The sequence below is a fragment of the Hippopotamus amphibius genome, chromosome 3, assembly GCF_030028045.1.
Source record: "Hippopotamus amphibius kiboko isolate mHipAmp2 chromosome 3, mHipAmp2.hap2, whole genome shotgun sequence".
Lineage (NCBI taxonomy): Eukaryota > Metazoa > Chordata > Mammalia > Artiodactyla > Hippopotamidae > Hippopotamus > Hippopotamus amphibius.
Window position 1 is genome coordinate 28,230,016 of NC_080188.1, and position 27,780 is coordinate 28,257,795.

Below are 27,780 nucleotides of genomic sequence, written 5' to 3' on the forward strand. Positions count from 1 at the left end.
TCTTACTTTATCCTCCTTCCAGCTTTGCTAGAAGAATGCCTACCCCCACCTGTTGATCCCAGTTCCTCACCCCCATCACCAGTGTGACATTGTTAATAGAAGGCAGAGTGAAAAAAGAAAGGAAAAGGGACCTTGGACAAGAATTCCAGCAGGTGCTAGAGGAGGAAAGCTATAGCCAGAGCTATGGGACAATCCTGGTGCACTATTGAATACACCCTGGTCTATACTATAACATAAGACTGAGAAGCACCCCAATAAAGGCTGTAGTTGGCTTACTCACCAGGAGTTAGATTTTTATACTTGTGGATTATTGCCTAATTAAGAACTTGTCATTCAAATGTAATGAGTCTTTCCATTCCTCCTTTTCCATTTTAGCTAACTTCAGAACATTCTTGGCTTTATTTAAAGGAGTCATAGTTTTCATTTAAATTATGGATCTCAAAGCCATGGTGACCCAGAGTTCAGTCTTCTCACAACATGGAGACCACAAATCATTTAAAATTTTTCAGTATGAACAAGATTCTGGGGATTGCCTGCACATTCCTTAACTAACAAATACCATGATAGAGTTCCAATATGTGAGCAATTGTAGAACAAGAATTTCTACCTCCAAACCTTTTCTTAACATGCATTTTTTTAAAAATTCTGAAAAAAAAATGTAACTATTAAACACAACTATTTATCAAGAAATATAACTTACATGTCTCTGGCATACTAAATTAACGATTTCTTAGTGGATATTCTTATCCCTTCATTTGCAGAAAAGAACCCTGCTTCATTTCATCCCACCACCCACAAGTTACTCATAAATTCTGTTTTCTAAACCTGTAACTGAGACTAGATGATTTTTAGAATCCCTCAAAAAAAAGTTAAATATAGCAAGCTGTATGCTGAGAAGAGGTAAGCCTTTCTACTACTCAGTTTGTAATATTTACTTAAAAAGTAAAAACATAAAATAAAATAAAATATCATTTTGGCAGGGAGGTCCAAGCGGGGAAGAGAAGATGCCCAAAGCCTGTACCAACAGCAAGGTCATTCATAACACCGCTATGTCATGACACACCCTCTTGTGTGCTGGCTTTTCACCTCAAAGTCAACACTAAATATACAGTTACTTAATGTTTCCATCCGAGTTCAGTAATTCTATCTATCTGCAGGTAAACTTAAAATCAAAGTAGTATCTCTGATTCTGCTCTAATGAAATTACCTTTCTTCTCTCTGAAAATGTTAGTGTCTTTAACAATAATATTTAATTGGCATTTGGAAACCAAGGAAACGAGAGGAAAAAATTACCACTATTTAGGGGTAATTGAACGATTTTTGACTTTAAGTTAGTGATTTAATATACACCATTATCAGGTTACTTAACAATGTGAAAGCTGACAAAAAGTGGGCTTGTCAGTGTTTAGGGTAAAATCACTGCTGTATCTGTCTCTTACTAAAAGATCTACTTTATTTATTCCGTAGCTCTATAGTCTAAGGAAAAAAACACTCCCACCTCCAACATGAAAGTTAATAAGAAAACTGGACTTAAAATATTGCATTTTATAAACCAGAGTCCCCACAATTTCTGAATTCATTGGTTGATTTATACATTCATCAACGAAGCATGCGCCAGACAGTTGGTATGGTATAGCAGAAAATACATGTGCCTTGGAATTAAAAAAACAACTTTTTTAAACCCAAGCTCAAAGATACTGATAACAGAATGGTGGTTGCCAAACTTCCAGCTATAAAATAAGTCACGGGGATATCATGTGCAGCCTGGTAACTATAATTACTAATACTGTATTGCATGTTTGAAAGTTGCTAAGAGAGTAAATCTTAAAAATTCTTATCACAAGAGAAAAAAAAGCGTAACTGTGTGGTGACAGATGTTTACTAGACTTATTGTGGTGATGATTTTGTAATATATACAAATATCAAATCATTATGTTGTACACCTAAAACCAATACAAGGCTGTATGTATGTCAATTATTCCTCAATTTAAAAGAAAAGTTTTTTTAATGACCTGATTCAATCAATTAGGGAAAGTTTGGCTTAGGGCAAGGTACTAAGTCTCTTTCTCTCAGCTTCTGTTTAAAAAAAGAAGAATATCCATCTCGTAGAGTTGTTTTTATTATTATTTTATTTTTTTTTTTTTGGGGGTACACCAGGTTCAATCAACTGTTTTTATACACATATCCCCATATTCCCTCCCTTCCTTGATGCCCCCCCCTCGATTCCCCCCCACCCTCCCTGCCCCAGTCCTCTAAGGCATCTTCCATCCTCGAGTTGGACTCCCTTTGTTATACAACAACTTCCCACTGACTATTTTACAGTTGGTAGTATATATATGTCTGTACTACTCTCCCGCTTCTTCTCAGTTTCCCCTTCACCCCCCACCCCCTCCCATACCTCGAGTTCTCCAGTCCATTCTCTGTATCTGCTTCCCTGTTCTTGTCACTGAGTTCATCAGTACCATTTTTAGATTCCGTATATGTGAGTTAGCATACAATATTTGTCTTTCTCTTTCTGACTTACTTCACTCTGTATGACAGATTGTAGTTCTATCCACCTCATTACATATAGCTCCATCTCATCCCTTTTTATAGCTGAGTAATATTCCATTGTATATATATGCCACATCTTCTGTATCCATTCATTTGTTGATGGGCATTTAGGTTGCTGAGTTGTTTTTAGAATTAAATGAAATAATGCATTTAAGAAATCTAGCACAACACCTGACAAAATTCATGCACTCGGTATTACCTTCCTTCCTTCTCGCTGACCCAGACAATAGGTGCATTTGGTGAAAAGTGCATAGAAAATTCCTATTCTACAAGAACTTAATGCAAGAAATGAAAAATATATATATGTATGTGTATGTATATGTATGTATGTATATTTATATAAAATCAATCAACAATGCTAGACAGTGACTAAAGTGCTAAAATGAAATAAAGCTCTTCAGGGATTTATGTCATCATTTTTATACTTGGCTTCAAATCTAATAAGATTTATTCACTTTTTTATGCAATTCATTAGCACTTCTTAAGCATGCTAGGTTCAGTTACTACCTTCAAGGAATTTATAATCTATAAGGAGAAATGGACACGCAACAAATAATTACAGTCTAATGTTTTGGCATTTTGGAAGAAATATTAAAGGAAAAATATGGTTCATTGGGGAAGGAAGACAAGAAGCTCTATAGAGGTTCCAAAGTAAGAGACAGCAGCTTTCCTTCCTAGGAGCACAGAATTCTACCTTAAGCTAGCTTAATTAGGAAGCAGTGTTTTTATTTAAATCTAATTTCTATCTGTTTTTAGTAGGAGGTACGTTCACATGATTGAAAATCCAAAACACACAAATATATGATATATGTAGTAAACCTTCCTCCATTTACATTCATTTCACTGCTCAGTATGCCCCTAGCCACCCAGTACCCCTCTACAGAGGCAGCCAATGTCATCAGTTCCCTATACACTTTCCAGATGTATTTACTATATCACAAGCAAATGTGAATATATATCTCCCCCTTTGTAACAAACAGGTGTGCTACACCTTGAGAATTTCATTTGCAGTATGTCATCAAGCTCACAGCTTATTAGTATACAAACAACTTTTTCATTCTTCACCCTATTTCAATAGCTATACATTATTCCATTGTATGAGTGTACCACAATTTACTGAACTGATGGACACGGAAGTTATTTCCAGTCTTGTTATTACAAATGCTGTAGTGACAAATGAATGTAATATATCATTCTACATTTGTACAAAATACATCTAAGAAATAAGATTTGTTAAAATTTATTTATTTGGCTGTGTTGGGTCTTTGTTGCTGTGTGTAAGCTTTCTCTAGTTGCAGCGAGTGGGGGGGATGACACTTCATTGCGGTGCACCGGCTTCTCATTGTGGTGGCTTCTCTTGTTGTGAAGCACAGGCTCTAGGCATTCGAGCTTCAGTAATTGTGGCACACAGGCTCAGTAGTTGTGGCTCATGGCTCTAGAGTGCAGGCTCAGTAGTTGTGGTGCACAGGCTTAGTTGCTCGGCGGCATGTGGAACCTTCCTGGACAAGGGATCGAACCTGTGTCCCCTGCATTGGCAGGTGGATTCTTAACCACCAAGCCACCAGGGAAGTCCCAGAAATAAGGTCTTAAAAGTAGAATTTCTGGGCCAGGTTCACTATATTTTGCTAACACAATATGAGTGTTTTAAATATTCAATAATTAGAGTCTAGACATCCCCATACTAACCTCTCCTATGCTCTAGTGTGACTTCACCCTCTCTTAGTCTCCAGCCTCACTCCACGCACAGATCTTGCCCCAGCAGCATCCCAGCATCTATCACCATGTATTCCCTTTAACAAACATCTGTTGAGTGCCACGTACTGTTCTAGGCACAGGGGAACTAGCAGCAAATAAAACAGACAAATATCCCTCCTTTCATGGAACTCTCTGGTAGGAGTTCACTCCATAGGTCTTTAGGAGAGGGACAGATAAATATACATTGTAAATAAATACATAAGAAAGTTATCTGGGTTAAGGAGAAAAACTATTAAAATAGAGAAAGTAAATATGAAGCCCTAACTGAGAAGAAAGACAGGAAATGCAGGGCAGGTGTATATCTGCAGGAAGAATGATCTAGGCAGGATGAACGTCAGGAGCAGAAGCCCTGTGGCAGGACACTGGATGGACATAAAGGAAGCTAGTGCGGCTGGAAGGAGAGAATGAAAGATGAGGCACATGAAGAGCTATGGGAGGAAAACTGGACACTGGACAGAGCAGAACCAGCAGCACTAAGGGTGCTGGGTTAGGCCAGAACCAGGAGCACCAAGCATGGACACAGTAAATGCAGATAGGGCATCAGGGTAAGGGTGCTTTAGGAATGGAAAGAATAATAGGCTAGGACAGCAGTCCCCAACCTTTCTAGCACAAGGGACCGGTTTCATGGAAGACAATTTCTCCAAGGACCAGGGGGTGGGGGGGTGATGGTCCAGGTGGTAATGCAAGCAATGGGGAGCGATGGGGAGTGGCAGAAGAAGCATCGCTCGCTAGCCCACCACTCACCTGCTGCTCTGCGGCCTGGTTCCTAACAGGCTGCAGACGGGTACCAGTCCATGGCCCAGTGGCTGGGGATCCCTGGGTTAGGAGACTGAAGCCAGGGCAGAGAACAGAAACCCACTTCGAAAGTAGGAAAGCATAAGAACAGAAAAGATTCTGCCTCCTCTTGGGCAAAATATTCCACATAATCCAGGGAAGCTATGTTATAATGCACTTAAGTTATCAATTTTTCATCTGCATTGGTGAAAACTTTAATTGCTATAATTATAAACAATCTTTTATAAGAATTATTTTAGCAATAGATTTTGATTGTCAAAATTTATATCCTAGTTAGAGACTTGCTTTTTAAAGATTATTCCATTGCAGGCACATTATTTATCACCAAGTGCCCATCTGTTTTGCATTTTAGTACTAACTTTTTTATCTTCACACTCATTTCACTAAGAACTTTCTGGGGGGTGGTGTTGGAGATAGCAGTGATTGTTATTATTTTGATGAAAGTTCAGTATACGCTAGGACAGCTGTAATTTATTTCAATATCTCTTTGAAAAGAAATTAATCAGCACAATTCCCTCAGTTTTCAAAGCAACTAGAAAGTACCATTTTTCCCCCCAGTTATTGCTTTATACTTTTATTGGTTACAGTTTTCTCACTACCTCTTTATCATCTGCAATCTGACTTCTGGTCTCACTATTTCACCAAACTTGCTCTCCTTAAAGCTTTCTTCAGATCCTTCTAGAACTCCTCACTTCCTCTGACATTTACAACCACACTCTCATATTTGAATGGCACTGAAAGCTCATATTGCATGGCAACACTCACCCATAGTCTAATGAAAGGAAAAGGCACCCACTAAAAACAAAGACCAAGAGTGGAAAATACATATGAATGAGCTTAGTTTCAAGTGCTCAGAAGCAGAGCTGAGTCACAGCACGTGCTCAGTTGAGAAGAATTTTTATTTTAAACTGAAAAGCCTTAGATGTCATTTAGGCCAATGCCCTTACTTTATAGCTGAAATACAGAAAGTGTGTCACTTAGGATGACTTTGGTTGCAAGTAATAGACAAGAGGAGGTCAATTTGACTTAATAAAGAAACATGCTCTCCTACATAATATAAGGTCCAGACACCTCATTGTAACCCATCGCTGCTCTTGCCTGAGGCACCCTTGGCCACACCACCTTCAGTGTATTACCTTCAACTTCCGGTTGTGAGCAACAGGGCTGCCGCAGTTTCAGAACATACATCAGAGTCCTGGGAGTTGGGGGAGAAGTATAAGAGGAAAGGGAAAGTGTGTCTCTTCCTTGAATATCTTCTCAGAAGCAAAGAAACTTGACCAAGAAACCCTAAAGTAATCACCATGTCCTCCCCATTTCCAAAGCAATCACCAGCAAAGAAAATGGGATTCCAAGACTGGTTTGGGTTTGGTTTAAGTCTCGGACTAAGCTTGGGGTAGAAAGAATGCTGAGGAGTCAAGGTTAAATAAACTCGCCATAATCAAAATATTACTTGTAGATCTAAGAGATGTCTTGATTTTTACATTTGTCCTATTACGCTTCTCAGAACTCACTTGCTTATTCTGCTGGTTAAAATGATGGATTCAACCCTTCTCTCTTTTTGCCAACTTCTCTGCAGAGCTCACTTGTTCCTCTGTAATTATCTTAGGCGTCTGTGGAGGCGGCATAGGGTAACGGTAAGCACTGACTTCAGCGCCAAACTGCTCGGGTTCAAATACAGGCCCCCATCACTTCTGTGTGTGTCACCTTAGGCATGTGACTTAACTCGTTCCTCATCTATAAAAGGGGATGGTAATAGAACACCTCATAGAGATATTGTGAGCATTAAATAAGTTACTATACACAAAGTGCTCAGAACCATGCCTGTCACACAATAAGTCCTCTATAAGTGTGTGCTATTGTTATTAAGGGGCATCTACTGTTTTTGCCTGCCCGGTATCCCTTCCCCTTTCTTTTGATAAATGTTTCAATTTTCCTCTGAAGAACTACCCCTCTGCCATGCCATACAATCTTGGCACAATTCTCAGTCAGTAGGAACTGCTCCCAAACCCCACTGGGCAAAGGGTGGGCACAAAGCCCAAGTTAGGCCAATCTTACCTTTTCCCCTGGAATCTGACTCTTAAGCAGAATGACTCAAGACAGAAAACAGTTAAAATTCAGTCTCTTTGGTGTCAATGCCTTGGAGAGCTTTTCCTGATTTCTTGCCCCCTAGGTCCCTGGAACTGTACAGTCCCTTCCAAAATCTGATTAACCATTCTTCCTTTGATTCTGTTAGCTTTCCAATCCCCTTTAATAAATTCCCATTTTGATGAAATTAGCCAAAACTGATTTATGTTGTTTGTGTAACCATTATGTTGAACAAACAGGCCTCCCCAAATTAAATCATGAAGTAACCTTTCTCATGTCTCTTCATAGCTATTCATGAGCCTAGCGCTTCTCTGGCCCCTGCATACGTAGCATATAAGTTAAGACAGCGGCTTGTAAGTCAAACATTCTGGGCTCAAATTCTAAATCCACTCTCTGCTAGCTATGTTACTTAATGTCTTTTTGCCTCAGCTTCCTTATCTGTAAAATGGAATAAAAACGCCTATCTCATTGAGTTATTGTAAAATCTAAATGACTTCCCAAATGTAAAATGCCTAGCTAGAAGTGTGCTTGGCACATAGTATGTCCTGAAAAATATCATAGAGCTGATGGCAGTGGTGGTCCAGTGAGATGTCCTCCTTCCTCACCACTCGCCACATTAGGCCCTGACCATTCTTACATCCATACCTATGCTCGTGCTAGCCCTCTCGCCTTTCCTAAATCCTTTAAGACATAATTGAATCAAGCACCAGGATTTCCTCAAAGCCCAGACTGATCTACAAAGACCACACTAAGCTGATACTTCACTTACAGGAATTATACTCTGTAGTAAACACATGAGTCTTGATTTCATATTGTTCTGCTATTTCTTAATTGTACCTATATCTAAATCATGACTAGAATAAGAAAAGTGTTCCTTGAAGGCAAGAATGACATTTTATATTATTTTATGTCCTTCATATTACTTAGTCCAGAGTAAGGCTCATAGTAAGTCCTTAATGATTAACTTTAGAATGGCCCTCGGAGCAGCTAAAAATATTTCCAACCATAATTACTCTGGATTTGTATAGTTTCAAGCCCTTAGGCCTATGTTTTAGTATAAATGTTGCCAAAGTGAGTACAGGGCCTTTGTTTTTATTGTGCGCGTAAGCATACAAAAAAACACAGTACAGAACTTTCTTTTTCCTTCCCATACTGGCCTATACACACTGGCTATCCAGTAAATGTTATTAAGCAACTACAGAAAAGCTGAAAACTTCAGGAGCTGAAAATTCATTCCAAATATGATAGGAAATTCCCAATGTATCTGTTACTGTTAAGATTGGAAACTATAAGACTGAAAAGTCCTGTTTTCTTTAAAACTTGGAGATGAGGGAAACAGATACTCAGACATTTTTCTCTTCTAATATATTTTTTTCCTCAAGAATTGTTGATGAAGGACAAAGTGGAAAAAGTAACTACTGTATCTTTTTATTGTGATGTTTCTAGAGAAATGTTCTTTTATTTTTGGAACTCTGCCTAACATAAAATACCGTATCTTCTTTCTCTGGTTTCTCTAACCATGTAAAAAAGTATACATGGAAATAAAACTTTTCCCACTGATGCCCAAGAGTATATCATTTACATATAAAAAGATGGCACTGTTTCAGAGCTATGTGGGCAGTATTTTAGTCATGTTGAAAAGTCAACTGGGAAAGAGAAATTGAGTAAGCCTAGCCTCAACTCCGTGTGAAACTGTCTGTGAAATGGAGATGCACAAATTGAGTCACTTAGCTGACCCCAGCAACAAGTCTATATTACATCCAAATGACACCTCTATAAAATTCTGTACTTTTTGGCTTACGTTGTTTAATGAATATGGTTATTTCAAAGATAAGAAAAAATTATTTTTTCTAAATGTTATCCACTATGAATTTTTCAACCAGACTAACTCTTCATCGTTTCCTTTCTACAGGAACACTCTAGAAGAGAAAGAAAAGGGAAGAGAAAGAAAAGGATAAAAGAAAAACCTACACATCTTACTTGGATTGTGCAAGGCAGCCGGGTGCAACCATGTTCTGATTGTCCTCCTCGGCCTGGAGTGCAGTGAGCTCCACCACGTTAACCATCACGTCAGTGGTGTGGCCTGGAAGCTGGGGAAGCACTGAAAGCATCTTCTCCACCAAGCTGTCCCCATGATGTCCAACCGCCCCTGTTTAAGCAGACAAGAAAATATGAACTCACAAAACAGGAGGAAAAAGAAGCTGGATTAACGTTTTGTAATACCCCTTGTATCAAAAACAGTATCCATTTCTGGTTTCTGTTATATACATCAATAATATAAACCCAGCATTCTGCCCTTAGTAACAGTAATCAAGCTCACAAGTACCTACGTGACGTATGTCTTACATGTTGGACTTAATGGACCCTGAGAGCAGGCACTGGGTCTGCTCTGGTTACTGCTATATTCCTAGCACCTAGCATACGGCCTACACATGGTAGACATCAATAGGTACTTAATGAATAAATAAATAATAAACATTTGGAAGGTTAGGTAAATGGTGTGATAGGATGACACCATCCTGAAATTTGAGAGCCAAAAAGATTTCCTTTATTTTACCTATGAAGACCTTAAGACCCAGAAAGGCGTAGAGACCGGACCAAGGACAGCAGATCTCCCCTTTGCTAGAAGCGTATCTTCATCATGGCAACCATGTACCTAGTTCACCCTCTACACATCATGTCTAGCAGGAAACTTGGCAGCTAGTAGGCTCACTAATTATTTGTTAGATGAAGGAAAGAACAAATGAATGACTAGTAACAGTTTGCAGTGATAAAAGCATTTATACAGTGCTTTCTGTGTACCAGGCACTGCTCTAGGTGCTTTACATGTATTAAACTTTTCAATAATAAATGAATTAACAAGCTCAAATTATAATTCAAGACAAATGACACAGTTTAATGCTTTTTCCATGAGACCAAGTTATCTTTCCAAAAGCCATCAATGCTTGGAAAACATCATTCCAACAATGGGTGGGTGAGAAAACCATACTTCAAAAAGATACGTGTACCGCAAAGTTCACTGCAGCACTATATAGAATAGCCAGGACATGGAAGCAACCTAAGTGTCCACTGACAGAGAAATGGATAAAGAAGACGTAGCACATATATACAATGGAATATTACTCAGCCATAAAAAGGAACGAAACTGAGTTATTTGTAGTGAGATGGATGGACCTAGAGTCTGTCATACAGAGTGAAGTAAATCAGAAAGAGAAAAACAAATACCGTGTGCTAACGCATATATACAGAATCTAGAAAAATGGTACTGATGAACCTAGTGGCAGGGAGGGAATAAAGACACAGAAGCACAGACGTAGAGAAAAGACTTGAGGAAACAGAGGGGAAGGGGAGGCTGGGACATAGTGAGAGAGTAGCACTGACATATATATACACTACCAAATGTAAAAAGATAGCTAGTGGGAAGCTGCTGCATAGCACAGGGAGATCAGCTCAGTGCTTTGTGATGACCTAGAAGGGTGGGATAGGGAGGGTGGGAGAGAAGCTCGAGGGAGGGGATACAGGGACATATGTATACATATAGCTGATTCACTTTGTTGTACAGCAGAAATTAACACAACATTATAAAGCAGTTACACTCCAAAAGAGAGGTATTAAAAAATAAAATAAAAATAAAAATAATGTCAATTTAATATAAAACAGATAAGTAACAAGGACCTACTGTATAGTACAGGGAACTATACTCATTATTTTGCAATAACCTATATGGGAAAAGAATCTGGAAAAGAATATATATATATATTTATGTATAACTGAACACCTTGCTGAAACTAACACAACATTGTAAATCAAGTATACTTCAATAAAAAATAAATACAATTTAAAAAAATCAACTGTACTTCACTAAAAATTAAAAAAAACAAAGAAAGAAAGAAAGAAAGAAAGAAAGAAAGAAAGAAAGAAAGAAAGAAAGAAAGAAAAAGAAAGAAAGAAAAAGAAAAAGAAACCACATTGAATTCTTATAGGAACAAGTCATGCGGTCCCCAGCTCCTTATGCTTGTTGCATCCAGGAAAGATGAGTAAAAAATTTGAGCGAGGTGATCAGGTATGTTCCTGGACGTCAGAGCCTGGATCAAGGCTGGAAAGCCCCCGTGCCAAAGATAATGCCACCAACACCACCTATCCTACCACCCCATCCAATTCTGGGCCACCCTGGAGCAAAGGACAAGTGCTCCATCTATACAGCCATCACTATCAGCATGAACTCCCTCTGCTGCCTCAGTACCTCTGAGGGTCAGCTGTGTCCACACCAGGATGCTTCTAGGCCCAACCACTTGCCTCCACCGGGCAACAGTATTAGGTGGGTTGTGGTCTCAGCAAGTAGAGAACTTCTCTTTACTTGCTAGTAGAGAATTACTTTAGTATTTAAAAAACAGGTTTGACGGATACAGCTATGCACCAACTGAAAACCAGCCCTGAGGATTACCAATATGGAAACGTCTTTGACACAAATGAACCATTAAGCTGACCATCTGGAAGACAGTTTAGATGGTTATCCAAAAGGCATCCATTAAAAAGACTTCGATTTATACCTTATTAGGACCACAGTAACAGATTTGTTCCAATTAGTATCTACCCTCCAAAATCTACCCTCCATCAACCAGCAATAATTCTGATCCCCTCTGAAGGAGAGTATGCCATTATTGGAAGTAGATCATGGACCTTTTCTTGGCTACACTAGGCCAAAGCTGATTGGTTTCAGAGGGACCACAAATCAAACTTTGTTGCATGTACCAGAAGAGAGGTAAATATGTTGGGTCCCATGGACACCCCATTATGCCATCTATTCTGGCTCCCTTTTATCTCCTATCCCACCAGGCCACTGCTGCTGCCGCCCGCCACTCCATGCAGGCACCTCTCCTCACTCAGGGGATCTCACCCAACCTGAGCTTGCTCACTAGGGCCTGCTAGTGCTCTCCTCCCTGCATGGACACCTATCTTGCTTAGCCCCACCTAGATGCTTTTAAACTGAATTATTCAGGAAGGTAGGAAGGAAGCAGAGTCCTTATAATTTTAAATGTACTTGGGAAATAGCTCAAGGAACTTTTGGGAGGTTCACTCTCATTCCTTTATCATCTCCATCTCCTTTCAGCATTCTATGGAAAATAATACTCTCATGGTTCCTCCTAAGCTGTGGACAAAGTAAATAAATTTGCTCCCTTTGAACAATGCCCCTTCTGACGTTACCTATTCTTTCACATGAGCTCATGTACCTAGAATGTATTCTCCCAAATGTTTCAATTTGCTTACTGAGTGCCTTCACCAATTTAAAGCACACCCCTGGAAGCCCACCCGCTGGCAGAAGGATCCTAAACAAATACAAAGAAAATGAGGACTTTAACAACTCTGATAATTGAGAAAAAAAGATGGTGACCTTGGACACTGATAGAAATGTTGCAGCAATCCTGTCACATCTGGCCTACTACTTAATGTTTCCGCTTTTCCTTTTTCCAGTAAAGAACAACTTCAGAGCTTCAATTTTTTATTCTTGAAACGATAAATAATACTTAACTCACCTAATTTGTTGAGATCAAATAAAGTAATGTGGAAGTGATTTTTATCCATTAAATAATCACATAAATATGATTAGTTAATATTATTATTTCCTTTCTCAAATACTACTGTGGGCCCAAATTGTCAAATTTTAGAATATTCAGAAAACATGTGCCCTGGTGTACACTGACTGCATTTGTGAATGACTGATGACGCAACTTAGAAATCTCAGAAGTATTTTCAATCAGAAAAAATGAGTATATTAACCTCAATGAATGTCTAGTTGGCAGCAACCTTTAATTCACCTGTTCTTTCATCCATTCATTTGATAAATATTTACTGAATACCAACTATTTTCAAGGCACTCTTCTGCATACTAGTTGATAAACAGTAAACAAAATAGAGCCCCTCCCCTCAGGAGCTTCCATGCAAATGGGAGACAGGCAACAGAATCAATTAGCATGTCAGGCAGTGATAAAGACTATGAAAATAAAGCAGGGGAAGGGGTTTGCGAGTGTCTAAAGAAAGTAGTTAGGGAAAGCTTGTCTGAGAAGGAGACACATAAGTGGAAATTCGAAGGAAGTGAGCGACAAAACCACGTAGACGCCTGAAAGAAGAGGGTTACAAGATGAGCTGTAGAAGAACTCAAAGACCCTGAGGCTGGGACATACGTGGCGTGCTGAGAAATGGTGAGGTGACCGGCGTGCCAGGAGAGCGATGTGTGAGGAGAGTTCAGTAAGGGATGAGGTGGGACAGGTACACACAGGCAGACCACGTACGGCCTTGAAAACAGTGTTAAGGAACTTGGATTTGACAGTGGATGTGATGGGAGGATTGTGAGCAAGCAAATAACATGTCAGTTTTATGTTTTGATGGGATTATACAAGAAACTGCATTATCTGCATGTCTTCTGTAGTTTAATATTTGTATTTTTTTTTTTTAACTATTTGCATCCTCTACTGTGTTGTGACAAATCCTGCTTTGAGACTGAGTAAAATGAATCCTGATAATTGAACATTGGATTTGGCAACATGGAGGCCACTGGTGATCTTGACAAAGGAAGTTTCTAAGGAGTACTGAGAAGAAAACAGCCTAATTGAAGTCAAGGGAAAATTGAAGCAGTTAATTGTAGAGATAGCAACTACAGACAAATTTCTAAGCTTGCTAAAAATAGAGCAAAAATGAAACTGAAGTTGGAGGAGCCTGAGGAGTCAAGAAAGGAAATGTTACATTCTGTGTGTATGTTGATGGGGAAAATCTAGTAGAAAAGACTTCTAAAAAAATGATAATCTAGGAAAGGGGGAGGGTATTTGAAAGAAGTAAACCTATGAGAGAAGTGAAAAAGGAAAGGATCTAGTCTGCAAGGGAGGAAAAGTTGACACTAGACAGTAGCAGGGACAGTACATCTTTTAATACGAAGGAAGGAAAGAAAAATATGTGGGTATAGATGTAGCAAGGTTGGTAGATTTGGTGATGGGAACATACAGAAGTTTTCTGATGGCTTACATAAAAGCAAGAAAGCTGAAGGAGTGAATATGGGGAGGGAGAGCTGGAGGCTTGAGGAGAGGGAAAGTATAAAATAATTGTGCTGAATGGCACCTTTGCCCTTCCTATGTGCCCTTACGTTCTAAATCGTTCCTGACCGCTCTGTACTGCAAGCTTTTAGAGGACAAGAAGCTATGCTTACCTTGTTTTTTCCGTATTTAGAAGAGTCATATACCAAGAAGAGATGCATAATATGTAAAGGAGTAGTTGCTATGATGCTGGATGGCCAGGACATTAAAGTTTGCCAAACTGGAGTCTGGGGGGTGGTGGGGGAGGAAGGACACAAAAATATGTGACCTTGATTAATTATAAAACAATACGTCACATTTGGGGCAAAAAAGAAGCACAAGCAGCATATACCGCACAAGCAGCATATACCACGCAATCAAAAACTCAACAAGCGTATACTCACTCTTCAGGTGTTTTTAATCCTCTAAGAGTTCAGGAATGTTACAATGATTACTTTTATTTAAATCACACTTACAGACAGAACACCTGGTTTTTTTCGTCACATAAATAAGCTTACATTTCAGTATTACCACTTAGCTTACTTTCTATTTTATGATCTGAAATTGAATCTCAAAAGGTCAAAAATTCAAATGCACCTATTGCAGTTTTTTAATTTCATTCAACATTGTTCTTAATCTACTGAAGGGAATGCTTACCAACGCAGTTTCCTGATTATCCTCCCTGAACTTGGGTGTGGCCAGCCTATACTACTAGTGCATTACATCTACCTAATTAGAGAACAATAAAGTTGACCGACCTTTGAAAATAAATGTGCATGTCAAGTATCAGAAAATGTTTTCCCTTCACCTATTTTAAGGGTAAAATTTGTCACTTATGTGTATAAATATTATTACAATTTAGGATTACTCAATCTTCAATAGAATGAGAGCTAAGAATAAACAAACACCTGAAAATATTTTCTACAATTCTATTTAATCTCATTTTCTGGTGAAATTTAAGTTCAGCCTCATTTATTAACACTCATGTAGAAAAACTTGAAAGTCAACTAACGATCTGTAATATTTTCATGTTTTGTTGTACAGGTTCCCTCCACTTGGTCATCTGTTAATACTTCTCCAACAACTTAAAGCCTTCTTACAAAGAACTGTTGTGAATACTGTTATCTGCACGTTTCTAAAAGATTCGCAGGTGGACAGCTCTCCCCCATGTCAGCAGAAGTCCAGTTTTCCAATCTCTGGGATAGATGCAGTTGTTCTTGCTTAAAAGGGCAGTGCACGCTGAGGAAGTATTCACCCGATACAGCATTTAACAAATTGATTTTAATTGCTAATTTGCTTGCCTGTATCCCCCTCTAGACGATAAACTGTGAGATCAGGGACTGTGTCCATCTAGTTCTTCTTTGACTCCTCAACCTGACACATAGTAAGAGGTCAATAAAATATATATTGAATCAATGAAAGTCCCAGCACTTTGGAGAGTGGTTATGAAGCCCTCCAGAGCAACGGCCACTTACCTGTGAGATCCAGAGTCCTGTCCACAAAGACCACTGATGCCCTGCCTGTGGCAGTCTTCCTCCTGTTCTTGGCAGGAGCGAAATTGGCCAGATCTGCAGCTATGATCCGACTGAGGGAACCTACAGCAAAACACTCCTCCCTTACCCCTAAATGCTCACACAGGGAACTGAGTCCTGACACCAGGCACCTAATCTGCAGCAGCAGCTCAGGGGTCAGGGCCGTGGCATCCACCTCACCCAGGCTTCCCAGCCTCTTCTTGTCCGGTCGGGCGTTGTTGAGGATATGCACATCCTGGGGTAATAGTGGGAAAAGGGAAGCAAAAGCTGGAGTCAAGGCAAGATGGGGAGCAAAAGGGGCGAGTAACAACGGGACGTGCAGCACCTCAGCGGTGTAGTTCATGTTGCCCATCCACTCACACAGCTTCTCCTCCAGCTGCTCGAACACCGGCTGCTGCCCTTCCAGCTCGGCCGCTGCCGCCGCCGGGACATGATTAGCCGTGAGGTGGACTGCGTGGTTCACAGCCGTGACCACCACACAATACTGGAAGTGACTGCGGCAGATGATGTCCCGTAGGGTCTCTACAGTCCGGCCTTTCAACAGGCAACTCAGCACAAACACTGCTTTGGGCTGCTCGGCCCCGCCACCAACTGCAGCAGGCTCGAACTCCCGCAGGTAACACGCAGAGCTCCCCACCGCCTCCAGCAGCCGTGAGGACCCGCAGCCCCAATGCAGGCTCTCGGCGCAGGCGGCGTCCAGGTAGACCACGGCCCGCTTCACTTTGGCCAGCACCTGCTCCCAGGCTTGCTGGGTAAAGGACAGCACGCCCGGAGTGCTCATGGTTGGGGATTCGCAGACTCGGGGCACCAAGTGCAGGAACTTCTCTCAGAACTCACAGCTTCCGGGATTCGGGCTCCCGGAGACATTGACAGTCAATACGGTACACGTGGGGCGGCCTCTGAGTTGTCCAGTGTGGGCGCATGGTAATGACGTCACGGAGCGTGATTGGCTAGCGAGAAGAGATCGCGGAAAAGTGGTGAGAGCTGGGAATAAATGGGCGGGGCTCCGAGGCTCCAGGTTGCCTCAAAAGTTGGGGGAAGTGAGGAGGAGCTGCATGTGAAAGAGCTGAGGAATTTTCTTTTCGTCTCCCCCTCTGCTCAGATTACCTTTCACTGCTCCTTGAGAAATCTCAGGAATGATAAAACCTAATTCGAAATATGGTATTTTTCTTGGACCTGAACACACATCTTTTTTAAATTTTTTCTTTTTTCCTTTTATTGTGGTATAATTGATGTACAATAAACTGCATGTGTTTAAAGTATACAATTTGATATTTTTTTTCTTGTTAGTAATGCATATACAGCAATCCCAATCTCCCAATTCGTCCCACCCCACCCTCTGCCCCTCCTTGGTGTCCATATGTTTGTTCTCTACGTCTGTGTCTCTATTTCTGTCTTGCAAGCAGGTTGATCTGTACCATTTTTCTAGATTCCGCATATATGCATTAATATATGGTATTTGTTTTTCTCTTTCCCACTTACTTCACTCTGTATGACAAGTCTCTAGGTCCATCCATATCTCTACAAATGTCCCATTTTGTTCCTTTTTATGTCTGAGTAATATTCCACTGTATATATGTACCCCATCTTCTTTATCCATTCAACTGTTGATGGATATTTAGGTTGCTTCCATAACCTGACTGTTGTAAATAGTGCTGCAATGAACATTGCAGTGCATGTGAACACTTCTTTAAAAGTGATATGTTGCCCAACAAAACTAAGAGCAGCCAGAGAAGATAAAAGCAACTAACTGCTGTGTGATGTTTTATCGTCTGTAGATTACTATCACATACATTATTGGACACAAACCTCTAACAGACATACCAGTTTTGCCTTCAGTTTCTCCATCCTCCTTCCCTCATTTCATTGGCACTAAATCTTGATCTGCTTCAAAAGTCTAGATTTCAGCCCTTTCTCCTCATTAGTCCTTGCTCTCACTGCCTTAATCCACTGTCATCACTCAACTGAACGATAGCAGTGACACCTCCCTCCCCATGGTTTCCTAGTTTTCCATCTCTTCTCCCTTCCATTCAGTTTTCTTCCTGGCAAACTAAGCTTGTTCAACCATTTTCTGCTTGAAATCCTCTCCTGACCCAACTGCCTAAAGAATACAGCCAGATGTGTTATAATGGCACCAAAAACCTTCATAATTTCTCAATTTCCCTCCAGCTACTCCCAGCTTAGAACATTAAATACCTGCACAATGAAGTCAACAGATTGAGCCCAGAATGTTTTATAGGTTCAGTTCATGCAATCACTATTTATAAAGCACTTATTAATGAAGTCAACAGATTGAGCCCAGAATGTTTTATAGGTTCAGTTCATGCAATCACTATTTATAAAGCACTTATTAAGTGTAGTTACTGAGCTAGGCTCCAAAATACAATGGTTAATAAGTTTTATGACTTGATCCATGAAAAATTTACACTTCTGCTAAGTATGTGCCATATCATGGGGTAAGTTTTAACATACTTGTTTTCCTTAACATACCTGTTCTACTAGATGGTGCATTAGAAGCGTGGTATCTCCAACACTAGAAAATAACAGTTATTCAATAAATGTTTGTTGAATAAATGTTCAGTTTGTATCAGTATAATAAATAATACATTCAACCAACTTTTAATGGAGATATACAATATTCTGGACACTGTGTTGGACACTGAGGATGTAGAAAAGTAAGCCACAGTCTTGCCTTCAAAAGAATCTGAAATAAAAGGACCCACACATGTAAAGCAAGCAAACATTACAGAAGCAATGTTTTTAATTTTTGTTGTCTTTTTTTTTTGTTTGGCCACACCACATGGCATGTGGGATCTTAGTTCCCCGACCAGGGATCAAACTCCTGGACCAGAACCCCCTACATTAGGAGTGCAGAGTCTTAACCCGTGGACCACCAGGGAAGTCCCAGAAGCAATTTTTTTTTAATGTTTAAGAGTTATAATGTGGGAAAAATAAAGCCTAACTAAGTGAAGGAAAAAGGGAAGTGGTCAGAATAAGTTTCATACAGGACAGAAGTTTTGAGTTGCCTTCAAAGAAAACCAGGTGTTCACCAGGTGTACAGGATGGGGAGGAGCATTCCTGGCAGCCTAAGCAAAGAGTGCAGCATGAACAAAGGCATAGAAGTATGAGAACTTATAACATGTTTTCTGGAGCTACAAACAGTTGAACATAGCTTGAGTGTACTGTAAAGAGAGGCCCATGAAAGAATAGGAGCTAGGAACTAGAAAAGAAGGGACTAGACTTAGGGTGAGGCTTATTTTTTATTCTAAATAGTAGCAGGCAATGGGGAGCTGTTAAAGTACAGTTGTTCCTTGGTAACCATGTCCTGGGGGATTGGTTCCAGGACAAACCCCACCTCTCCCACCCCCCCCCCACCCCCACAGATACCAAAATTCTAGGCGCTCAAGTCCCTTATATAAAATGGCATAATATTTGCATATAACCTATACACTGTGCACTTTAAATCAGCTTTAAGTTATTTAAGATACCTAATACAATGTAAATGCTATGTAAGTGGTTGTAAATTCAATGTACAAGCTATGTAAATCGGTGCTGGTAAACAGTAAATACAGGTTTTGCTTTTTGAAACTTTCTGGGATTTTTTTCAAATGTTTTCCATTCAAAGTTGGTTGCATCCATGGATGTAGAATGCGCCAATATGGAAGACCCGAGTGTATTTTTAGGAGTGGAAACAATTTGTTCACACCTGGAGTTTAGGGAAAAAAAGATTCTAAATGGAAAATAATTTCAATGGAGTAAGATTTAGGGCAAGGAGAGCAAACACAAAACAGTAACAGCAACAACTCTGGATGAGAGTACATAAGGATACCAGTGAAAGGGGGTACATAGCGTGAGGTTTATGAAGAGATGTTAAGAAGATGGAGAAAGAGAGAGGCAGAGGGAAAAATCTCAGGTTAATGGCCAGTTTTCTGCCTGGGTGACTAGTAAGTGGCAGTCACAGAGATTTGAAAAACCAGTAGGGAAGCAGATTGGGGAATAAATATACTGAGTTTGGTTGGGACATGTTTTTGTGTCTGTTTTTTAAATTGTGGCAAAATATATGAAAGCTTAATGATTTTTAAGTGTACAGTTCAGTAGTTAAGTATTTTCACATTGTTTTGCAAACAATATTCAGAACTTACTCGTCTTTTGAAACTGAAACTCTATACCAATTAACAACAATTTTCCATTTCCCTCTTCCCTTGGCAACCATCATTCTATTTTCTGTTTCTATGAGTTGACTATTCTAGGTCCATCATATAAATAGAATATACAATATTTGTCTCTTTGCGGCTGACTTATTTCACTTAGCCTAATATCCTCAAGGTTTATCCACATTATAATATATGCCAGAATTTCCTTCTTTTCTGAGGTTGCATACACCATTGTATATACCACATTTTGTTTATCCATTCACTTGTCAATGGACATTTGGATAGCATTCCCATTTTGGCAATTGGGAATAATGCTGCTAGGAACATGGGTATACAAATATCTCTTTGAGACTCTGCATTCCATTCTGTGGCTCTATACCCAGAAGTGGAATTGCTGAGTCATGCGGTAATTTTATTTTTAACTTTTTCAAGGACCCTCTGTTTCCACAGCTGCTATACTATTTTACATTCTCACCTACAGTGAACAAGTCATGGGGTTGGAGGAAATAAGCTTGAGGGACAAGGTAGACAGAAAAGAGAAGAAAATCCAGGAAAAAAATCCATTTCTTGCTCTCAGACATCATGGCAGAGTTTAAGATCCTCAGATTTACCTTATTTAAATGTGATTTGTACTTTTCTGCTCAAACTAGCTAGCGATTGTTTTCTATTCTCATAATATCCAATATATCTCCAACTCATTTCTAAGTCCTCCGTGTTCATGATCAACACAAGGATTTACTAAGCACCTTTCATTTGCTTGATATTGTAAGAGAGAATCTGGTGAATAAAAGAAAATTGTTTTCACCTTAAAGAATGTGACATTTACATAATAGTATAGATGTGAATAGATGATACAGTTACCAGAAACAACCAGCAATACATAATTTAGTGTTAAAATATATCAGAATGACGGGGAAGATGGATAATTGGGGCTTAATTCCCAATTGTGGTATCTAGAGAGGAAGGAAAATGCTACCCGTGCAGTTCCTCAGGTTGCTCAAAGGACAAAAGGCCTAAACCACAACATATGCCGAAGAAAATAATCAATAAACAATCTATAATAGGATAGAAAAGAGTTTTGAGCCAAACTGAGGACAATAGCCTGGAAGACAGCCTCTCAGATAACTCTGAGGAACTGCTCCAGAGAAGCATGGTTTTCAGCATAGTTTTATGTCTTATCAGAACAAAGAACATCAAACAAGTCAGGGATACATTGCTTCACAGTTTCAAAAAAAAAAGAAAGCAAAGATAATAAAAAAAAAAAATCAGCAGGTATACAGTGCATAGTATGGCCTAGGCACCTGGAAAGGTAATCTTATCATTGGAGGAGTACCAGCACTGGTGTCCCAGAAGGGAAGGCTTATTTACTTACTTACTTACTTACTTTATTTATTTATTTATTTATTTATTTATGGCTGCAGGGCATGAGGGATCTTAGTTCCCTGACCTGGGATCAAACCTGTGCCCCCTGCAGTGGAAGTGCAAAGTCTAAACCCCTGGACCACCAGGGAAGCCCCTAATCTTTATTTTTAACATGGACATTCTTTACTTGTGGTCCATGTGCCCTTTTCTTTAATAATTAAAGAAGATGTACAAAGTTAGGTTTCATAGGCCACAAACAGGCTATTCTAGTTAGCATAAAATTCAAATTAACTCATGTATAAGCCAGAATGACTTCCCCATACCTCAATATGTGAAAACTTCTTTTACCACTCACCTCTAACTTGTCAAATGCTTTCACATTTGAAACTTCATTTTAGCTTTGTTATCCTCCCAAAAATGGGTATAAAATGCTATTTTAATGTATCAATTTACTGATAAGGCAACTGAGGAACATTGAAATGACGTAACTAAAGTTGGCAGTGAATAGTATAGTTGAGTCTAAATGCCGTATCAAAACACATATATGAGTACTTATTATCTACTAGATACTGAGCAAAGCACTTTTATTTGATCTTTACCTCCTGTTATCATTTTAGTCATCATCTAATAAGCATTCTCTTTCAGTACTTCTCAGAGATAGACAGATTACAACTGATGCTTTGTTGTTTTTAGCTTTTTTGCCAAGAACCAGCAGATCTCTCTCTCTATCTCTCACACACACAGGAAAACAAATATAATCAGAATATATGGAGTATTGTATAATAAGGTCATAATTTCATATAATATCTTCAAGGTACCTATTTTTGAAGTCTTCCCTGGTAGGGGATAAAGACACCTTTAACTAATGAAGTCTATCCAGGCAAAGAACTCAGTTTGGAAACAAAGAAAGAAGAGGTTTTTTGAGTGATTATTAGTGATTTATGGGCTTCTTTGCTTGTGAAAATCTTCATTTTCAAAGCTTAGCTCAAATGCTACCCACACCATGAAGGCAATTCTCATGCATCAATTATTATTCACTAATTCTTCAGTTCTGTTTAAGTAATGCCTTGAAAGGCAAGCTCATTTCAGGCAGCTGAAAGGAGAAAGAGGCTCCTCAGCAAAAGGCAGTAGGCTTTCCCATGAAACCACCAAAGGTCATCACAGACTCATGCAATGGTAAATAGAAAGATAAATAGACAGGACTGTGAGTGATTGCCTTATGATACTCATTTCATTACCGTCAGTAGAGGCCAAGAAGATCTCCTAAGTGCTAGGCACCACACCAGGAATAAGAATGACATATAAGAAGATGACCTGTTTGAGAGAGGATCCAGTGAAGAGTCTTAGGAAAACAGATACGTAGTCAAATAATTACTATACGATGTGATAGACACATGCCACGGAATCAGCATAGAGTGCAGAAACGAATGATTAGCTCTGCACTACCCACTCCAGATTAACCCTAACCTCATCTAGATATCCTCTCTCTCCTCCACTCCACTGCAGCTGCATTTTGGGTTTTTTGAATACTTCAAGTATGCTCCTGCCTCAGGGCCTTTGCACTTCCTATTCTCTCCATCTGATAGGGCTTCTCCCAGAAACCCACAATGGTTTACTTCTCTCCATTCAGGTCTCTACTCTTGTACCACCTCACTACAGTGGCTTTCCCTGACCACTTGATATAAGATTGCATCCTATCCCTGTTCGTCACTTCGCTCTGGGTCCCCCTTTCCTACTTACTCTACTTTATAATCCTTATCTCCATCTGACATACTGTACCTTTATGTTTATTGTCTGTTTCCCTCTCATTAGAATGAAAACTTCACAAGAGGAAGGACTTCGCTTTATTCACTGCTGAATCTACATAATTTAGAAGAGTCCTTGGCACTTGGTAGGCCCTCCATAATTGTTTATAGAATAAAGAAATGGGGTTCAGGAAAGATTTCAAATGTTGGCTGTATCTCAACAGACTTTAGAAATAGGCAAGTGATTATCCTCTACAGATAAGGGAGACTGAGAATTGCAATAGAGCAATGTTCAAAGGTAAGGGAGATTAAAACCACACGATTTGTTTAAATACCATGAGATGGTGTGGCGTTGGTGGTATAAAAACACTTTACACTTTTATTAAGACCCACCTTTCCCTTGTAGGAGAGTTAATTGTTTACCACCCTTCTGCCTTTCTCAATAAATTGAGAGCTCTTCAAGGGCAGGGGCTGTGCTTCACTCATACTTTTACTTCCCAAGTTCTTAAACAGTACATATTCAATAACTGTTAAATAAATAAACGAAAAAAAATTATGAAGCACTTAAAAAATTAACAGTGTGATATACACAGGTATGGAAATGACCTCCAAGACACTGCTGAGGAAAAAAAACCCCAAACCAACCAACCAACCAAAAAAATCTACACAATGATACAAACAGTATTGTACCCTTTAAGACTCATTAATCTCAGGTTCTTCCACCAAAACACGGGAAGCAAATATGCATAAAATTTCATAATGCAGCACACGAAAGAGAAAAACAAGGGCTGCTTCTGGAAGAGAGGGTAGTGGATGAGAAGGTCTTTGACTTTCTGACAAGGAGAATGCATTATTCATTTTTTAGTTTGGTTTTTGTTTGCTGTTAAAATTAGTTTTTCGAGAAAGAGGGCATGAATTATCGTTTCTTCTCTAATGAGAAACAGGGACTGATGTAACGATTCTGTATCAAGTCGGATACAAGTAAAGAATAAAACAAGGTCTTTCCGAAGATTAAAAACAAAATAAACAACAGAAAACCGAGAAGAGAAAACAAGCACCAAAGGCAGAAAACAACAATGGTGTACTCTCCAGCAAAAGCAATACCGTTTACCAGAGGGAAGGTTGGGGGAGGGGAACCCTAGCCTAGGTAGGACGTCACTGGAGAAAGCCACGCTAAAAGGCAAGCGGGATCCCACGGGGGCGGGACCAATTACGGTGCGCATGCGCAACCAGGCTCAGGTGGCCGCCGCTGCGGAAGCGAAGCCACCTAGAGACGCCGCGGCAGTTGGGTGCTGCTGCGCGTGCGCGGGCGGAACGGCGCAGGAGTCGTGTTCTTTGCCGCCCCCGCCGCCGGGGCCGTCTCCGCTGGAATTGAGTCTCGTGTTTTCTTCGTTCCCTCGCCGGCGGGTTCGCAACCCTCCCGAGCCCCCGGGCAGCGAGGCTGGGGAAGGGGTTGGAGGGGGCTGTTCATCGCCGCCTTTAAATTGCGCTCGGGGCGGCCATGTCGGCCGGCGAGGTCGAGCGCCTAGTGTCGGAGCTGAGCGGCGGGACCGGAGGGGATGAGGAGGAAGAGTGGCTCTATGGCGGTACGGAACTTCCTGTCCCTTCTCTCTCTCCCGGGTTCCCTCAGGCCTCCCCTCCCGGCCCTCAAACGGCCGGCGTCCCGGGCCCCTTCGCGCTGCCGCTTGGGGCCTCCCGTATGGAGCCTCATCCGGCCTGGCTTAGGCCGAGCGCGGCGTGCGCCTCCCCCGCCGCCCTCGGCCTCCTCCCGCTCCGCCCACGCCCCCAACACGCACCCACGCCGCGGCGGCCGGGGCTCAGCTGGGCTGGGGGCTAGGGGCCGGGGTCCCGCTGGGCAGGGGGCTAGGGGCCGGGCCCCCAGCCTCCCCCTCCACCCCGCCGGGGCTTCTCGACCGCCTCGCCTCTGTGCTCTTTTTCTTGTTTTCATATATCGCTTCTAAGCTGTGTTGGTGTGTCTCTTCTTGCCCCTTGACTGTAGGATGCCCTTCTTGTCCCAGAAGCAGTCATTCTGTAACAATAGCTAAATAAAGTTGATGCTGTAAAACTAACGTCTTGTTTCTTGATGGTCAGTTGGTATGGAATGCACCTGCAAGGGTACCTCCTTGTCTGAAAGTCGTGCTTTAAAAATAATTAATTAAAAGAGAGAAAGAAAGAGATGGAATACATTATGGCCCATAAAGAAAACCCCGAATGTCTCCTGTATTAAGGTGAAGTTTTTCTTTTTTAAGAGACTGCGCTTTAACCCTCAGAAATATCTCATGTCCCTTAGGCTTATGGTTTTCAGTATCATCTCGTGTATATCTTTTTCATAAAATAAATTTACTGCATCTTTTACTTCCCCTTTGATAGGGAATTGTTTGACATCTGGTTTTTAACTTCCGTGAAGTCACAGCCCCGTGTGTGTTACCAGTGCAAGATTTTAAAGTTAATGTTTATACCTTGCCTAAAATGCATATTCTTGATTGTCTTTAGGGTAGTTTAGTAAAAGTGCACGTTTGGGCACCATGCAGCTCCTTGATGACGTGACTTCGACAAAATTTGATTTTGATAAACTTGTAAAATACATTATCTTTGGTGGCAAGATTCAGCATTAGTAGTACTCTTTGAAATGTTAATGTGTGGGGTTTCTTTTACAAAGGTCTAGAAATCTTAGTACTTCTTTAAGTTTATTTTTATAGAAGTAAAGTCTGATTTTTTTCTTTATTTTTCGTAAAAGACGTATCTTGTTAAATCATTATAAGGTGATCTAACTTTGGATGTACTTATAGGCCCATGGGACGTGCATGTGCACAGTGATTTGGCAAAGGACCTAGGTTAGTGCTTGTGACGATCACTTCAGATTTTTATAATACTCGTTTCTGTAAGAGTGGTTTGTTTGTTAATTTTATTTATGTATGTATGTATTTTTTTTGGTAGATGAAAATGAAGTTGAAAGGCCAGAAGAAGAAAATGCCAGGTTAGTGAAATTTCTTGTCGATGCTTATGCAGATTGTGTTGTACAGTGGTTCTGTCAACAGATTGTCAGAATTATTTCGTTATAATCATGGTTTGATTACATTTTGACAAAGATTGCAAGACACCGAGTCCTTTATAGTTTATTATGATTTCGGGACGTAATCGTATACCAATTCTTTTTATTTGCTAGTAGCCTAGGGGACAAAGTTTTTGAAGTAACGGTTTGGATATTTTTCACTATTAAGTAACTGTGTACTCTTAAATGAGCTCAGTAGTGGAGTATACAGTATAACCATTAGACTACTAAGAAAAAAGTTTTAACTTTAAAAATTTTTTTTAAAAATAATTCCTTGGTAGCTACTTTTACAACATAATATTTTTAATGATGTAATGCGTTTTGGTTATAATTTCAATGCTTTGTATTTTTTTTTAAATTCAAAGTGGAATTAATGAATTTGTTATAAGATTGATTGCCTTTGTTAGATTACTAGAAAGGTCTGAGTATCATTTACAGAACATGTCAGGGAGCCAGAAAGTTACTCTAAATTTCAAAATAGTTCATGGATACAGGTACATGGATATGCTGACATCACTCTGACCAGATGCCTTAGTGTCTTATGATGGGGGAGGTGTGATTACAAAAAGGACTTTTAAAGAATATTTGGGTTTAAAAAGAGGAGGAAATAACCACTTCACACCCACTAGGATGGCCGTAATCAAAAAGACAGGTGCTGGTGAAGATATGGAGAAATTGGAACCCTTTTACACTGGTGGTGGGATTGTAAAGTGGTGCAGCTACTATGGAAAACAGTCTGATAGTTCCTCTAAAGGTTGAATGTAGAGCTGCCAAATATATGATCCAGGAAATCTACTCCTAGATATATTCCTTAGAGAAATTAATACATATCACACAAAAACTTGTATGTGAATGCTCATAGCAGCATTATTCATAATAGCCAAAACATGAAAATAACCCGTGTCTATCAAATGATGAACGGACAGATTTAGAAAAGTGGTGTATCCATACAGTGAAATACTATTTGGCAGTAAAAAGAAATGGAGTACTGATGTGTGTTAGAACATGGATGAACCTTGGAAACATGATGCTAAGTGAAAGAAGCAGGTCATGAAGGACTACATGTTGTATTTCTAATTATATTAGATGTACACAATAGGTAAATCCAAAAAGACGGAAAGTAGTTAGCAGTTACCAGGACAGGGGAAAATGGAGAGTGACTACAAGTGTATATATATATACATATAAAAGATTTTTTTGGGGGGTGATGAAAATATTCTGGAATTAGATACATACATACATACATACGCTATTCTGTAAACATACTTACAGACCTTTCAGTTGTACACTTCAAATAAGTGAGTTGTGTGGTATACTAATTATATCTCAAAGCTGTTATTTTTAAAAAAGTGAATGAAGGGAAGAAGTGGAAATAGCTTAGGGGGTGCTGAAATTAGAGTATTGTTCCTCACTTAAAAATACCCCTATGTTGGAAGATTTTTTTAACTCATTGCTATATCATCTGAAATCTTGTCATTTAGGTGTGTGGGTTTGTTTTGTTTTGTTTTGTTTTTTTGTCCCCATCTGGCAGCATGGGGAACTTCCCTGATCAGGGATCAAACCTGTGCCCCCTGCGGTGGAAGCTCTTAGTCTTAACCACTGGAGCACTAGGGAAGCCCTTGTCATTTAGGTTTGTTGTTTTTTTTTTTGTTTTTGTCATTTAGTTTTGAAATGGATATATCC

The 27,780-nt window shown here is 39.9% G+C and overlaps 2 protein-coding genes across 13 annotated transcripts in view; one reads left to right on the forward strand and one right to left on the reverse strand.

Moving 5' to 3' along the window:
* The window catches only part of SCFD2 (sec1 family domain containing 2), a 371,083-nt gene extending 354,377 nt beyond the window's left edge, over positions 1–16,706 (reverse strand). The window contains exons 1-3 of one of the 3 annotated variants that reach the window (XM_057726430.1): positions 16,110–16,675; positions 15,728–16,019; positions 9,169–9,337 (exon numbers count right to left, since the gene is read on the reverse strand). In XM_057726430.1, the coding sequence (XP_057582413.1) occupies positions 9,169–9,337; positions 15,728–16,019; positions 16,110–16,565 (917 nt within the window). In that variant the 5' untranslated portion in view covers positions 16,566–16,675. Of the gene's footprint in view, positions 1–9,168; positions 9,338–15,727 lie in introns of all 3 variants that reach the window. The other 2 variants (XM_057726429.1, XM_057726431.1) reach the window with 2 other exon arrangements.
* Positions 16,707–24,324: 7,618 nt separating this feature from the next.
* FIP1L1 (factor interacting with PAPOLA and CPSF1) overlaps positions 24,325–27,780 on the forward strand; it is a 67,978-nt gene continuing 64,522 nt past the window's right edge. For 3 of the 10 annotated variants that reach the window (XM_057729039.1, XM_057729041.1, XM_057729042.1), the window contains exons 1-3: positions 24,325–24,631; positions 25,835–25,879; positions 25,983–26,022. In XM_057729039.1, coding sequence (XP_057585022.1) covers positions 24,547–24,631; positions 25,835–25,879; positions 25,983–26,022 — 170 coding nt within the window. In that variant the 5' untranslated portion in view covers positions 24,325–24,546. The remainder of the gene's footprint in view (positions 24,632–25,834; positions 25,880–25,982; positions 26,023–27,780) is intronic. The other 7 variants (XM_057729044.1, XM_057729040.1, XM_057729045.1 and 4 more) reach the window with 6 other exon arrangements.